Consider the following 16106-nt stretch of genomic DNA (forward strand, 5'->3'; position numbering starts at 1 on the left):
ATGGGTTAAAAAAAGAAAAGGGGTTGAAAGGGTTACATGTGGCAATAACATTGGGCATTTTTATGTTTAAGAATAACAACTATAATCCATAACAGACATTTATTACATTCCCTTTTTCCCCTCTTCCTTTGCCAAAACCAAACAAAAAATCAAACCAAAACATAAAAATCCCAACCTCTGATGAATATGAAAAGCCTTTCAAATGACCTCTCTTTCTATAAAGGTCTGGATGTGACAGGAAAAGATAAGATTTTTTAAGTGGTGGGACTAGTGAATGCAAATAATTCTGCCAAAAGCATCTCAAAGAAGAATGGTCAATTATGCCTCTCAAAGAAATGTCCATTTTCTTTCTGAAGGGGTCTCAGGGAAATGCAGCTCCACTATTTTGAAGTTGAACCCTTTGCTAGGTGCACTTCTACTTGCAGAGGAAGGTGAGAAAAAGCCCGCACTGGCTCCTTATTTAGATGTTTCAGGGAAAAGAGACTGACAGTGGTTCAGTCCTGTTCCCACAAACCCTCCTTCTGCCTGTACTGGAATGAAGCAACTAATTCACATGAAAAATTCTTAACTGTGTGCGAGGCTGTGTTTTTGGAGAAAAATGTATTTGCTCTTCTCAAATCTATATATCTTTACTATTTCTAGCTGGTTACCTGGAAATGACAACCTGCAATGAGAAAAATAAATGTGATATTCTGCCCAGCAAGAATTTCCTGGACAAATGTTTTTTTAATTAGAAATACCTTCAAACAGCAGAAAGTAAGATTTCTTCACCCCATACAGCTGTAGTTTACCAGCTGTAACTTACAGTAAGTGCACAAAGCATTTAATACATCACTGAAAAAAAATTATCTCTGTATTACATAACTGGGTCAGAAATCAGAGAAGGTACTGAAAGCATTTTCCTTTTTCAGAGGGTTCTTTTCAATAATGCTCTACCTGAAGCCACTGCTGTGCAAGATGGCACAAGAGCCAATTGCCAGAAATGCAGCTTGAAGCCTCCCTGAAGTTTGTACAATCAATTCTCTACAGCCCAAGTCTGAAGAGAGATTAGCAGTGGGACACTGCACTCATTTCCCAGCCTGTAAAACAGGTAAGGCAGCATCTGGGAAAGGGGAGGAAGCAAAAGTCTCCTAGAGAACATCATCACCTTGCTTTGTTATTTTAGCATACACTTTGAACAGCTATTCTGACTGCTGGAAAAAGAAAAAGTCAGGGAGGAGTTTCCTTGGAAACCAACACTCAGTCCTCACATCCTGTAACAATCAGGCCTAATTGCAAGGTATTTTTGCTTTCTGGAAAACCTGTATTTTCCCTCCAAGCACTTCTCCAATAATTTAAGCTGCCTTCTACTTAGCTCTGAATTGTAGAAGAAAGCACAAAAAAAATAAAGCGAAGACAAGTTTATATGAATGTGTACAGCAAAATAATGGATTCAGAAACATCAGAATTCTTACCAAGAATTTATGATAGAAATGGAAAGGGAAAAAAATAAGGTAGAAGTGCAGGTAAACATATAAGCACCTAAAATTATTTCTACTTTTCCCCAAAGACACCCAAGACTTCCTGGCCTTACAACTTGGAATTGATGGCTCATTATGAAAAGCAACAGCAGAATTTCTCCCCTTGAGACTCCCCATCTCTGAAACAGTACCAATTTCAGAAATCCCTTTCCAGTTTTCATCATTCTCCTTCCCAACAGTCACATATTTTAACTGTATTTTTGGCAGCAGGCAAATGGAGTGCAATGAGTATGTCTCCTGTGTAACCCTGCCTTCCAAATTCACGACACGTGGTAGGTCTCAAGAGATCTCACCAGAGCAGTACATCCTTCCCATAATTAAAAGAACCTATGCATGCATGAGCAAGGTATTCCAGAAGGGAGGACCTCTAGACAGGGCTTGGACTAATAATGTTCAGGAGGTACATAAGCAAGTAATACAGGCAAAAGAAAGTTACAACAATTCATGCTCCAATTATACTGTCCAAAAAAAAAGAATTAAATTATATGCAGAGAGGCCTCAATCTCCAGTTACATACAAATGAGAAGCTGGAAAGTTCCCAGGTTTGAATATGGCAGAGGAAAACTCCTAATACCACACAAAGAGTCCTGAACTGTACCAAGGGGAAATGGCTCTATTTGCTCACAACCTATTTCCTATATTTTGCTCCTTGCTCTGTTTCCAGGAGCATTTTCACAAGAAAAACATGAACTTTGATCATTCTGCTACTTTTTCTCCACTGGAAGTCAAATTCCTCCACCTAGAAAACCACAGTCACTATCAGAGAGGTTCCAGCCATGCCTCTAACTTGCACAAACAAATGAGAGCACCAGGGTGGAAGAACCCAGCTGTCACGCAAGGGGCCATTGTAATAAAAAAGGAGAGAAGTGCAGAACATGTGGGGAGTAGAAAAGCACAGTTTTTTGAAAAGCATGGTTTTCAAAAAATGCCATGAGGTGGCATTTGTGGAACAATCTGCTCAGCTTTTGGCTTCAAGACAACAGCTGGATGTCTCTACTCATGCATAATGTGGATGAGATACAATCTGCCTCTCTCTACCATGAATCTCTTTACCCACGGTGAATGACACCAGTGGAAATCAGTCATCCAGAGCTGCTGCCAAATTATGAGAGCTTCACTGGCAGCCAGTTATTGAGAGATGGATAAATTATTTGGTTAGAAACTAATTACACACAGCCTGAGGGGCCTTGAGGTTTGTATTCTGCACAACAATAAAGAAAAATGGCTGCACTGAGATCAGGAACCAGACTGCTGGGAAGGCCACGGAGCCCAGCCCACCCTCACTGAGGAAAAGCTCTTGTAGAGGTCTGAGACTGGCCCACCCCAGCATCTCATCAGCCAGCAAACACAGCTATTACAGAATGAAATCCTGACCAGCTAAAAGCTGCACAAAGTCCAGAATGCCGATTAAAGTATCACATATCATTTATGTCAGGCAAAACTAGAAATATATAAGCAGATAAATAAACAAGCAAGCAAGCACTTGAAGAGGGTCTGACACAGAACCAAAACATTTTTAGCCTTCATGTTTACACAGATGTAGCTGAGCCACTGGAAAAGTTCACTAACAGCCATTCCTCTTATTTAATTGTGATGCTGTTAAGTTGCAAGACTATTTTCTTTTTTTTTTCTTTTTGCTTTCAACATCCTATGTTGTCTTAAAACTCAGTAAGATTTTACTACTGGAAAACTGTGAAACTCTTCTCCAAGTACAATGCTTGCATCGGTTACTAAACACATCCTGCATTTCCTTTGCATTCCTTATGGCTTACCACTGCAGGTCCTGTTGTCGGAGTTCAAGGAATAATGAGCTGGGCAGCCACAGACAAACCCTCCCACGGGGACTGCCAGGCACAGGTGAGAGCAGTGACCATTGCTGGAGGCACACTCGTTCCAGCCCGCCTGCCTGGAGGAGTGGAAAACCAGGATGTCCATAACGTAATCCAAGTGCCCCTGGATGATGGTTCGGTTCTGGCCACTGGTCTTGTTGGCTCGCTCGATGCTGCGCCGGCTCCAGTCTGTCCAGTAAATGTAATCCTGGTACTGGGTCAGGCCAAAGGGGTGAGGCAAATCATCAGCTATGATCTCACGGTCAAGGCCTGTGTCCAAAGGGAAGGGTGAGAAAAAGCAGAGTTATATGAGCACAAGCAATATGCTGTTGAACATGTCCCCTGCCCAGAAAGGTTACCACACAATTACTTTAAAGTTACTATTTCATCATTACAAGAGTAAATTACAAAGTAATGTACAGTAGTCAAAAGGAATCTCAGAGCCTATCACAGAAATGTGCTAATCCTGCTTGCCATTCACAGAAAAAAATGTAGCTTACTGAAGAAAAACTTCAATTTCGAAAATTACCAGGGTTCTCAGAAAGATTCTGTCCTTTCCCTCCTCCCCAAAATGGACAGGATTACTCTCAATTTAATGCAGGATGCTGATACTGTATTTCCAGTTCAGCATCTCTTTTACCACACTTTTCCCACTGCTTACAAAAAGAAAATTGTTATGAGCTTAATGAAATTCTGCATTGCATTATGAGAAAAATTAAATATACAAGGCTAAACTAACCTGTCTCTGGAACGTCACAACAGGAAAGAGCAGCCAGAAAGCCAGGATAGGAAACAGCTAATTGTGTATACCATGGAAATGTTAAGAGATCTTAAGGAGCAGGACACGGCAGGGGGAAATTATTTCAACTGTGTTTTATCAACCACTTCATTACCATGGCACCTCCTGCTGTGTAGTCACACAAAATGAACAGCAGATTATGAAGCAAGAAGTTATTCCCTCTTTGCACAGAGAAGTCAAGGATGCACAACCCCACACTCTGCTGTCACCAGCTGCAGACACAAGGAAAAGGAAGCTCTAATGCTGTGTCCAGTCCCACATTTCACAGGGAAACATGGAGCAGGCCTCCACAACACACCAAAATACACGAGAAGCTGAAGAAAAGCTTCACTATCACACGTAATTCCCATAATTGCATTTTCCTGTTTTGATCTTTTTCTAGCTTTGTTCCACTACTGCAAGCATACTGTTTAAAGCAGACTAACTCCTTTAGCCTTAAATACTGGCTAATTATTAATGCTTAAATACTGGCTGTTGTTCATGATAACCTGAATAATTTAGCATACAACAAGGCAGTTCACTCCTGTGGGTGCTGAGAAGTTAAAACAAGATACTGTTCAAATCTGAGAGGGCCTTAGTCCTCCACACAGTACTCTAGGACAGTGAAAGAATAAAATATTCCACCTCCATTATAAGCTGCAATGACCAGTTTATAAAATCATTACAGACCCCAGCACAAGAGAACTCTCCTGCTGATAAGTACTACCCAGGAAAAGGTCCTTAACATGCAGAATACAGGGGGGAAAAATGCCTGAGAACACTAACAAAGATTTAAAACCAAACTGTATTAAATTACATGTTGAATAAGCTGTTGTTATCCTCTTGTTGGCTTTCTTTCTACCTTTATTATGTATTTTCTAGTGCTCTTCAGAGTAGCAAAACAAAATCCTCCAAAACACTGTAAGTTGACATCTTTGTCCTACATATAACTGGAAATATGTACACCTCGTGTAATTTTAACTTTCTGAGCAACCCAATCACCTACAAGAAAATCGAGGCCTTGCTAACCATAGTGTTATATAAACATGAATTACAGAAGCAAACATTAAAGGTGTGAGAGGTTGGAAAATTTTATTTTTGTCTTATGATGTGTATCTTTGCATTATTTAAGCAACAATTTGCCACGAGGGAGCTGCAAAAAGCAGCATTGCCCTCAGGAGGCTGCCCAGGACTCTGGGGCTCACCCAACATGTTGGAGGACTCTATCAGGTTGGTGTCCAGGTCGGTCCAGTACAGCCGCCTCTTGGCATAGTCAATGGTCAGGCCATTAGCACGTCCCACATTTGGGACCAGCGTGGTCCTCTCACTGCCATCCATAGCAGCTCTGTCAATCTTTGGCTTGCCACCCCACTCAGTCCAGTACATGAACCTGATTAAAAGAACAGAAGAAAGAAAAATAGTTGCATTCAATCCAAGAGAACTCAAGAAGAAATACAAAACAAAAATCCTTAGAAAGAATAAGAGAAAAAGAAGAGCTGTAAATTCAAGCATTTATTAATCCCCATTATGCTAAATGTATTTTTTTTTCAAAGTACAGGCAAGGAAGTGAGTCAAATTTCCTCAAAATGCTTCCAACATTATTTTTTTCCACTTGGACAGATTTTCACCAGCAAGTTCTGTGTGACAGCACTTCACTAGTAACTAATCCATGCATGTCATTTAAGAGGCAGAGGTTGGCAGTTGGACACCTTCATTTATACCTGGTTATTTAGCAGGGTATTTTTCCAGAGCACTTATCTTCTGTTTCTAGTCAGCTGTCTCTCAAATGAAGGAACACAAAGAGGTAGATCTGCAGGGTACTTTTGTTAGTAGGTGCCACTGCTCATTTCCACACAACTAAGTTAACCAACCATGTAACAAGTGTGTTACATCTCAGCCAAGACCACAAAACTGTATGGCATTTCCACTGGAGCAAAAATACAAGCTATTACATACTCACATGCCAGCTTATGCCTCATCTGGAAGAAGGACAGACTTGCACATGTTTACATTTTCTTTAGGCACTGCACAGTAGAGTAGGATGTTTATTTGTATATTATATATTTGATGGCTAGCTAGTCACTTCTTCCACAGTATAAAGCTGATACTGTTCTATAAACAAGTGAGACACAGCTATCCAATATTTACACCTGTGGGTTTTAATAACCCTAGTAACAACCCCCTAGGAAGTCTTTCAATTCCAACCAACTGCACAAATAGAAAAGGTTGCTTCAAAAACTGATGATCAAGAGGGAGCTATTCTTTAGACACCAAATTTTCTTAAAATTTTTGCAAGTATTTTGTGCATTTTTTGCAAGTTGGACGCAGAACGGAGCAAAGTGCCAGAATTGCCCCCATGGCAGCAATGCCTTGAAAACTTCCATTTGAAGTACAACTATACTGTAAGGTATACAAATGTATACAGCTATACTATTGCTGTAAGGAAAAAGGCAAAACAGGCATTCTGACCCAAGTAATTCTTTTTCTGCTCTGTGGTGAAGAGGCAAAGCACTGAACGACAATAATCCTTGGGAAAAACCTACTTCCAGTGTAAAACTAGAATTATCCATAGCAGCCTTTTGTTATAAATGAGTAACTGGATCTAAGAATCTGGTGTTGAATTCTCATCCAGGCAACCCCTGGCACATCAGGGCTGAATCCAATCTAGGATCCCACTGGAGGTGACCATTGCCACCGCCTGGTTGAAATAAAGCAGAAGGAATGTGTTCCAAGTTCTCTGCATTGCTGTAGCCCTCACAGTGTCACTGGGAACTGTGATAATGTCATAACCCCTGTAAATGAAGTTCCCTCATTTGAAAAATATCGCAATTATTGGTGTAACCTCAAAAAGTTTTTGCAGTAATTAGTTATTGTCAAGTGAGCATTTCATGGTAGAAGAGCTGTTTCAGAAGCTGAATAGTTAGCTTGCCCCGTTCCGTCCCCCCTCTCCCTGTTTATTGCCCTACTTTTGCTGTTACACTTCAATCCAACTGAGAAGTTTCTTCTCAGGAAGTCTTTAATTTGGGGCAGAGGTAAATATAGTTGTTTCCACTCCTCTGTCCCTCTTCCCTTGTCCATGCAAACAAAAATGTTTCCTTACCTGAAGAAACAAACACCTTCCTTATGCTCAGACTACAAACTTCACTCCCTCACCCTCAAATTAAGTCACTTAATACCTTTATTGGACCCTAACTTGTAATAAAAAGAATCCTAATTTTTAAAACGATAAATATATTCCTTTCAATGCTATAGTCCTTTTCTGATTAATGAGTTCCATAAACCTAAAACTACTTTGATTCTGTGGCTAATTAAAAAACTAAATATAAACTCCTTTCTAATGAGCTGCTCTGATTTTTATTCTTGTTTTTGCTACTTTTAATGATTATTCAGGACATTAAGAGCATATTTCTCTAAATTACCAGGTTGTATTCCCCAGCTCAGTTCTCTGAGGGTTTACAGGCAGTGCTTAACTACCATGCCCTAGAGGAAGCATCACAATGTTGTTTTTCACTGTTCATAAACACAGAATTAAATCAGCAAGTTACCCCTCAGCAGGGTCCAGTGCCAGTGCCCGGGGACTGTCGAGATCTTTCCACACGAGCACCTGGCGGTGCTGCCCGTCCAGCTTGGACACCTCGATCCGGTTTGTGCCAGTGTCAGCCCAGTACAAGTTCTTCCCCAGCCAGTCCACAGCCATGCCCTCGGGATAATCCAAGCCGAACTCCACAACGTGTTCCAGCGCGCTGCCATTCATGAACGCTCTGCTGATGGTCTGCAGGGATACAAAGATACACAGGCAAATTAGAAATTTTACCAGTCTGTCACTGGGCTGCTTGTTTTCTTTGTTGGATTTTAAACACTTTCAGATTTCAGACATCTCATAGGAAAGAGGATCTTACAATATGCTACTTATTTGCAAAGCAAACAATGCTGCTATTCAGAAGTAATGATTTACTGTGCTCTGTGAATGTATTCTGTGTCAATTACAATAGCATTTCACTGGGGAAATAAATGGGATAACTAGTCTGGTTGAATTAAGCATCTACATGACAAAGTGACCTTAATAACTCAGTGCCAACTTCGAGGGGGAAATATTTTGGCTCTCCCAGGACTACACAAAAGCATCAATGTTATAGCATGGAACACTATTTAAAGTGTTATTTAAAAAAAGTGCAGGACAGAACAGCAAATAGAAGTAAACAACCAAACGACTGATGAGCTCAGTAGTTTAAGTGCTTCAGTACTGATGGCTGAATTTAACTTCACTAGGCACGATCTCTTCTTGGACTTTTATTCAAAAGACTTCTTTTAACTCTTTGCCATCAGGATCAGCCTGTCATAGCAGATACAGCCAGAATTCCATTTCAATAATATATTAGAGCTTAGGCATTCCCTGATAAGCCTGAAAGTAAAGGACTAATGTTAGAATAGTACAGAATTCTTTTGGCAAACATGGGATACCTTTCTATGTCCTCAATATTCCTATCTGCACACACTCCTCATATTCACAACCAACCAGAAGCTAACAAAACCCACGATTTTTGTTTACTTCTTAGTTTGAACACAACCTGCTAATTATGCCAGTTTGTGACAACACACAGCAGGGAAGTCTGTATCTCAGATTTCACCTGTATTACTTATACAGCTCAAAAGAATACCATGCCTAGAGAGTTCAGCCAAGTCACCTCTTGCAGACTTGCTCAAACTCTGTGTTTTTAACTACTGTAATTCTTCAGTTGCAAAAGTCCATGAATTATTGTTGACACAGGTCTCAAGTAAGTTGCAGAAAATGTAATTAAAAACTAAACTCTTCTACATATCCCTTGAAATTTGTAAACCCCATTCATCAACTACTCTTAAGCATCTCAAGAAGCTTGTAACAGCTTGATAGCCAATATGGACTAAATCTGTACCTTTAAAGAAATGTCAGTCCAGTAAATGCGATTGTCTGTCACATCAAAATCCAGAGCAGAGGCTTCCTTGACTCCAGTGAGTGGAATAGCAACATTGTTATTGTTGGTTTCTAGAGAGATGCGTCTGATGTCTGCTCTCCTAGAAAAGAGCAGGAAAGCTTCTGGCACGATGCAGGTCCTCATGTCACTGATGAGCTCCAGGCCGATGGGGCAGGCGCAGCGAAGGCCTTGTGGTCGGTACAGACACAGGTGGCTGCAGCCGCCGTTGTCTTCTGCACAGGGGTTTGTACCTAAGCAGGCAGCAAGAGGAAAAGCAACCATTGCAAACTGACTGCAGTGAAAGGTGAAGCTAGTCCACACATGCATCAGCAACACTGAGTTCTCCAAGCATACATGCAGTTTTTCTCCTTGTATTCTCTGATCAAATTATTTTTCATTCATTTCCTGTAATCCTTTAGACAGTCCTTACTCTCCTTGGCTGGAAAAGCCAGTGATTGCTCTCCTTATGCCATGAAACAAACCCAGCATTAGGGAAAGGGATCTGGGCTTCAGCAGCTACTGATGATCCCAATTCACAGCACAAGCACTGAATGCATGGTAAGTGTATGTTCTGCTGCCTTTTACAGTACACTGTTCCAGCTACATACCCCCTTGCACTCCTGCATGTAAAAAACTTGCAGAGCTATTTCCACATCCATTCAATAGTCTCTTCTCTCCAAGATGCAAGTGAGGCAGCTCTTTGCAATACTCACTCATGTACCTCCACATGCTGGAAATTGAACTCCCAAGGGAGGCTTGGTACAAAGGAGTTCAACTGGCCAAACAGATGGAAAGAGGGCTGCATTTAAAGCCATGTACCTTGGGGCATCAGCCACACAAAGATACATCTCAACTACATTTGACTAGTTTCCTGCAGTACAATCCACACATGACAGCAAGAAGCTGCAAGCCTTATCCACACAGCAGGATACTCAGGTACTGTGCTGAGTTCTCTGATGCTACAATTACACTGCTACCAGTGCTTGGATAGCTTAGGATAGGCAATTTAAAGCTAGATGCTGCTTTTTTAAACCACAGACACTACAGGGCAGGAAGTACTTCTAGATACTTTTAGAGATAATTTTCTAGTGTTAACATAAAAAGTACTGAACAGACTAAAACTGGCTCATTCTGCGCTTTTGCACACTGGGAGCACACGTTCAGCTTGATATTCTTCCAAGCTACAGAACTCAGAGAAGACCTAACCCACCTCATCAAGCTGCAGCCTGCAGTTATCGTGCAATAGGACTGGATTCTGCCCACTTCTAAAACTCTGCAGAACAGCACTGCTGACATTTTCTATCTTGTTCTCCCTTGCCTGACTAGCAGACCACTCACCGATGATCTGATGCACGTTGGTGGCTTTCAGGCCCATCAGATCGGGCAGCTGATCGATGATGATCTCTCTCTCTGCCGTGCGCTTGTGCACACGCTCAATGCTGCGCCTTTGCCAGTCTGTCCAGTAAATGTAGTCTTCCAACAGAGTGAATCCAAATATATGAGGCAGCTTGTCCTCCACCAGGACTCTCCTACCAGTTCCATCAGCATTCATGACCTATGAATGATACAAACACAAACTTTTTGGTATACAGAATAAAGCTGCCACTATTTGGCAGACGAACTAACTAGCTGCTCCACGCTTAGACTTCAAATCAAAAAATAATCTCCTATCCATTATAATGCTATCAATGTTACACAGCGCCCTAATAAAAAAAGAAGACACTGTTTATTAACAGTGTTTATTAAAAGCCTTATTTAGAAGGCTAGTCTCATAAGCAGATTGTAATGTGAAATTATGACACAAGACTCGTTACCTTTGCTTTGGAAACTATTATTACGTAATAATACTTACTCCTGTTACAACTCTCTCATTTCTGACATGAGTTTTGGTTTAGTTTTACAGAGGAGTCACTGTGTTTTACACAAATGAAGACAAGTTTATAATGGCCAAGGAGATCTGGTTCAGCATCTTCCAGTTCACAATCCCTCCCAAGTGCGCTTTGCCCAGATTACAGAGAGCATTAAGAGGAGACCCCACATAAATACTGGGAGGCAAAGAGTAAAGAAGATCTACAGAATATATTTATATTCCCCAGTCTGAATACGGAACCAGTTTTCCATTCTTCAAAATTAAGTACAGTAATTTTTTTACAAGGAACAGCAGTAGTCTGTAAATAATTGCATGCCTTTGATCAAGACACTTGAATTTACTGTGTCATTTTCCTCCACTGCTAAAAAGGAGTAATACCTAACTTCCTCAGTGAGGCACTGAAAGGATTAATTAAACATATGTATGCATGTTCAAGTGATCAAGTGCCCTATGAATGCCAAGTATTATTATAAAATGTACCATACTAACAGGAGTGAAGAGTCCCGTGTTTTAAGAGAAGCCTAGGAATGATTCAGTGCCTCACTTTTTCAGAAAAAAAATCCTTCTGAAGTATTTCTACTTGTTTCAAGGTTACAGCTTAAGTTTACAGCATGTATACCACTCTTCCAAAACCAGAAAAAAACCCCAACCAACCTTAATATAAAAGCTTTCCGAAACAATGTGATTCACAAAATCCAAGGTAGCATACTAATCCTGAAACATTAAAACATCCTTCCCACCATCCAGGGATGTTCTAAGTAAAGGACTGGAAAAGGAGTGATTTATTAAACCACTGTTTTCAAATCTCTCTCACTTATGAAACTAAGATAGCCACAAACAAATCTATATGACTTCCCGTCCTCCCCATGGCTCAAACCCAAAGACTTATGCAATGACAACCTTCAGGATCAACTGGCTTAGTAACTCAGACTAGACTGATGGTAGTTGGTGGCCGGAGTATCTTCCCAGATAATGAGAAATGTAAAGGCTAGTTTGGAGCAACTCCTACCCAGACACATATGAGGAGAGAGGAAAGGAACGGAGAAACAGAACCGAAACACACACCTTTCCCAGCATACAGTATAATGTACACATTAATAAAACACTTAAAAATTCCCTAAAAAAAAGTGGAAGAAATGCTATAACCTTCACAATAATTCAATTTCTCCTTAAAATTATTCCTTGTCATAAACTTCCCAACATTTTGGCGCTCAGTCTCAGTATATTAAAATGGGAACCGAATCTTTATGTGCACATTTCCTACAGAAAAATCAAATGGGGCTCTGCATATTTGCTGGTTCGTAGGAATAAGCTCTGGATTTACTTTTAAAGAAAGGTCATAGTTACTTTATGGAAATAGCTTACCAAAACCCTTCAGTCTAGCAGAATATACAGCATGCTTCTACAAATGCACTAATGCACATGCATCTCAAAAATAGATGACTTGTCTGTGGTGACTTGTTTCCCCCTCCCCCTTAAATTGCAGAGATAAGCCATGTGTTTGCAACTAATTAGTGCTTGCTAAGCAGACCAAGAAGATACACAAAATGAACGGTTGTTACAAAGTGAACCAACTAAAACCACACAGTAATAAGCAATAAAACATCACCATCACAAAGTAGCATTTTTAGCAATTACATTTTTTGCCTTGTATTTATAAAAGAAAGAAAATTCTCTATATAATGGAGTGCTTAACTACCAGCAAAGAGAATTAGTTGGAAGGTGTGTGGTGTGAGATGAACTTTCTCTGGCAAACTTTAAAGTGAGAGCTGTTCAAATAAGCTTACCCCTATACCGAAGAGTCAGGAAAAGAGGAGGACTTAAGGATTACGTATCTGCTTTTAATTAGCTTTTGCTTTGACACATAAAGGCTACTTTGAAAGACAGTTTTACATCTCCTAGACAAAACACGCACCTTTCTGAAAGTACTTACATATACCTGCCACTCTGCTCCCGCTGCAGTTTCACCTGAGCACATCTGTACAATGTTGCCTAATATAAACATCTGCCCACTAGCAGCCAGCTACCATCACATATATATATATATATATGTATTTCCATGGCACCATGTTGTCTGCACTGACTTTGGCTGCATGTTAGGTGATTTCAACAGAATTACATCCATTGGCTACAGAATCAAACGGTCTGGTGTAAGGCAGAAGGGAAGTGGCAAGGGATGTAGGGATGATACGCACAAGGAGAATAAAGAAAAAAGGAACAATCACTTATCAACCAATTTCAAGGGATTTCAGCATCATCTTTTCACATACTGAAACTCAGACAACAACCAAGTCCCAGTCCATGCTCCTTTACGGATTTCTTCCCCTTCCCCAGCTCCTCACAGTGAAATGCGTCCCCACAGAATCCCACATAAAAGAAACCCACCTTCTGCTGCTACGAGGCAGTGACTCCAGAGGTTTAGGCTGCTTTTAACCACAATGTGGTGGGAGTTTCACATTCTGAGGCCATTCTGAATACTGCAAATCACACTGAGAATATAGACTACAACAGGAAACAGATGCAGTGGAACCACAAACACCACCTTTACTGAAAGACTGAGTAGTTCCACGAAAAAAAATTTTAAAAGTGCAAAAATTCAACGGCCTCAGAAAAAATACCAGATATCCTGCTTGTAGAATAAGGACTTTGTTTATCCTAAAACAATAATGAATGCAAACCTATAGCCTCATGAAAATACAGCTTATTCAAACTAAGTGAATTACTGCTGAAAATGTAGTCACATTTTAAAATGCTGTACTTAGTGATCTGTAGGAACAATAACAACTTTGAAGCATTACTTCTAATTTAAAGTTACAGACTGGAACGCACAGTGACATATTCTGAGGGTCTTTTTTGTTATCAGATACCTTGCATTCAATTCACTCCTAATACCAGTAATCACTGTGATAGATAGGCTAATGCAGTGAATTTACCTTTTTGATAATATGGGATTTGAATGTATGGTAGTTTAAACTTGTCACTTGATTGCTCTAAGTCTAGAGTTCCATCATTAAATCTATCTCATTTATGAAACTGCTTAGAGCTTGTGCTGGGACCCTGGCAGAACTGTGCAGACAAGCAGTCCCCTCAGGTCCAGTGCACCAAGGCCAGTGGCAGCAGAGACTAAGCAGATGTGCACTGGTTCATGTGCACAGCCCTGAGGAGATGCTCATCACTGAAAGCGTCTGTCCCTATCGGGCTATACTTAGATCAATACCAAACATAAGAGCCCAGTCCTACAAGGTGTCAAGACTGAGATGAAGGTGACAGAGTGCAAACTCTTACCTTTCATCTTAACTCATAAGCACAGTTGAATTTTCAGTATAGAACCACAGAATCATAGACCAGCCCAGGCTGGAAGAATCCCTGAAAGATCATCTGGTCAAATTTTTTTGTGGGAAAGAAGCCTAGATGAGATTATCCAGCATCCTGTCCAGTTAGATCAAGAAACTTCTAGTAATGGGGAGGGACTCCACACCTCAGTAAAGTATTTCTTTCTTGTATTAAGATGAAACCTCCCTCAGTGCACCTTGCAGCAGTTGCCCCTGTCCTCTCCATGTGGCTCCATATGCTTGGAGAACCTCCTTCCTCCTTCAGTACTGGAAGAGTATGAGCACTCTCTTCTCCATGAAGAAAAGGCCAAACCCCTTCTGTCTGTCCTCACAGGGCAGGTTCTCATTCCCTTAGGCCCTCTCCATTCTCCCTGCATCTCTGTTGAATTCTGGGGACCAGAGCTGGACACAGCTGGGTATGGCCTGAAAAGCACGGAGTGGGATGATCAATGTCCCCATGGATGCACCCCAGGATCCTGTTTGCCTTCACTGTACAGCAGCACACTGGCATGACTTGCCCTCAGTAAACCTGCATTGGCTTTTCCCCATTACCTGCTTCCTTTGGCTCACGGGTTTCTAGGAGAACTCTTTCCAGGGGCTGCAATAAGACTAACAGACCTGTAACTTCCCAGGTCCACTTTTGGATGTAGTGGTAAATGATCGGGGAACAGGTTAAATATCATGCATGCTAAGCTCTTTCTCTGGCTGACAGGAGCAGAGGAAGTCAACAATTAATGAAAATTTATAAACAACACCTGGTAACACTACCTTCAAAAATATATTACTTATGAGCATGGAATAGGCCTCTGTGATGGACTGTTAAGTCGTTGCCAGAATATTATTTCTTTCACAGACACACATCAGTAAAACAAAAACCCAACTCCCCCTAAAACAAACAACTCTTCCAGTAAAATCCATAAGCTCCTCTAATTTCAGATACTTGAACCTAAGCCCCAATTTTTAAAATCAACAGTCTGTTTTTGGACAAATGACAGTTATCTTAGCCATAACTGAACTTCATAACATAACATAACATAACATAACATAACATAACATAACATAACATAACAGCCATAACTGAACTTCCTGAACTTCAGCATCTTTACCAGCACCATCTTATTGATCCTCAGAGAGGCCAGAAGACCCCACTTAATATGCAGGACCTCAACTGCTCTGCTCAAGTTCAACTGCCATCGCTGCCCAAGCTCTACAAAATTTTTATCAAGCACCACAGCTGGAAAGCAGTTCCCCTCACTGAGTCACAGGAAGGACGCAACTGTAGCATTCATCTTTCTTCTGGAAGGATAAGGAATTTGAAAGCCTTCTGACCCTGTGGCAATGCTTTGCATGTCACGTGTCCCGCAAGTGCAGAACACGCTAGCTTGTTGTTTCCTTGGAACATGTTGAAATATACTCTGGATATATAGTCACGGTTTATCTTACAGCATGCACACAACCCCAGACATTTGGCACAGGTTTCTAAGAAGCAAATGTCACCAAAATAAAAGGTAAACTCTTCCTGAGCAGACCTTCAATTTTTACCTCATTCCAATGACAACTTGGGTTTCTCCCAATAGTTTAAAACAGCAGAAAATCATCAGGAAGCATTACCACCTTCACAATTTCAACATGGGTCATGCTAATGCACCACAGGAATAGATATAACTTAAAACAATGAGGTAAAAAGGTGAATTTCTCATGAGTTTGATCATTAACACTGATCTGCTTAAGCTGATTGCAAGGAAGCATTACTGTAAAACACCCTGAAATACTGAATTCAAAACAAATATCCCAGATATTCCAACATAACATAATTGAGCAAGGC

The 16106-nt window shown here is 40.7% G+C and overlaps 1 protein-coding gene across 3 annotated transcripts in view; it reads right to left on the reverse strand.

Annotated features, from left to right (window-relative positions):
• LRP6 (LDL receptor related protein 6) overlaps positions 1-16106 on the reverse strand; it is a 121260-nt gene that overhangs the window by 25021 nt on the left and 80133 nt on the right. For all 3 annotated transcript variants that reach the window (XM_082280235.1, XM_082280234.1, XM_082280233.1), the window contains 5 exons: positions 10418-10634; positions 9041-9330; positions 7673-7899; positions 5333-5517; positions 3293-3619 (listed from right to left, as the gene is read on the reverse strand). In XM_082280235.1, coding sequence (XP_082136361.1) covers positions 3293-3619; positions 5333-5517; positions 7673-7899; positions 9041-9330; positions 10418-10634 — 1246 coding nt within the window. The remainder of the gene's footprint in view (positions 1-3292; positions 3620-5332; positions 5518-7672; positions 7900-9040; positions 9331-10417; positions 10635-16106) is intronic.

Source organism: Coloeus monedula, assembly GCF_965178545.1.
Source record: "Coloeus monedula genome assembly, chromosome: 4".
NCBI classification, from domain to species: Eukaryota; Metazoa; Chordata; class Aves; order Passeriformes; family Corvidae; genus Coloeus; species Coloeus monedula.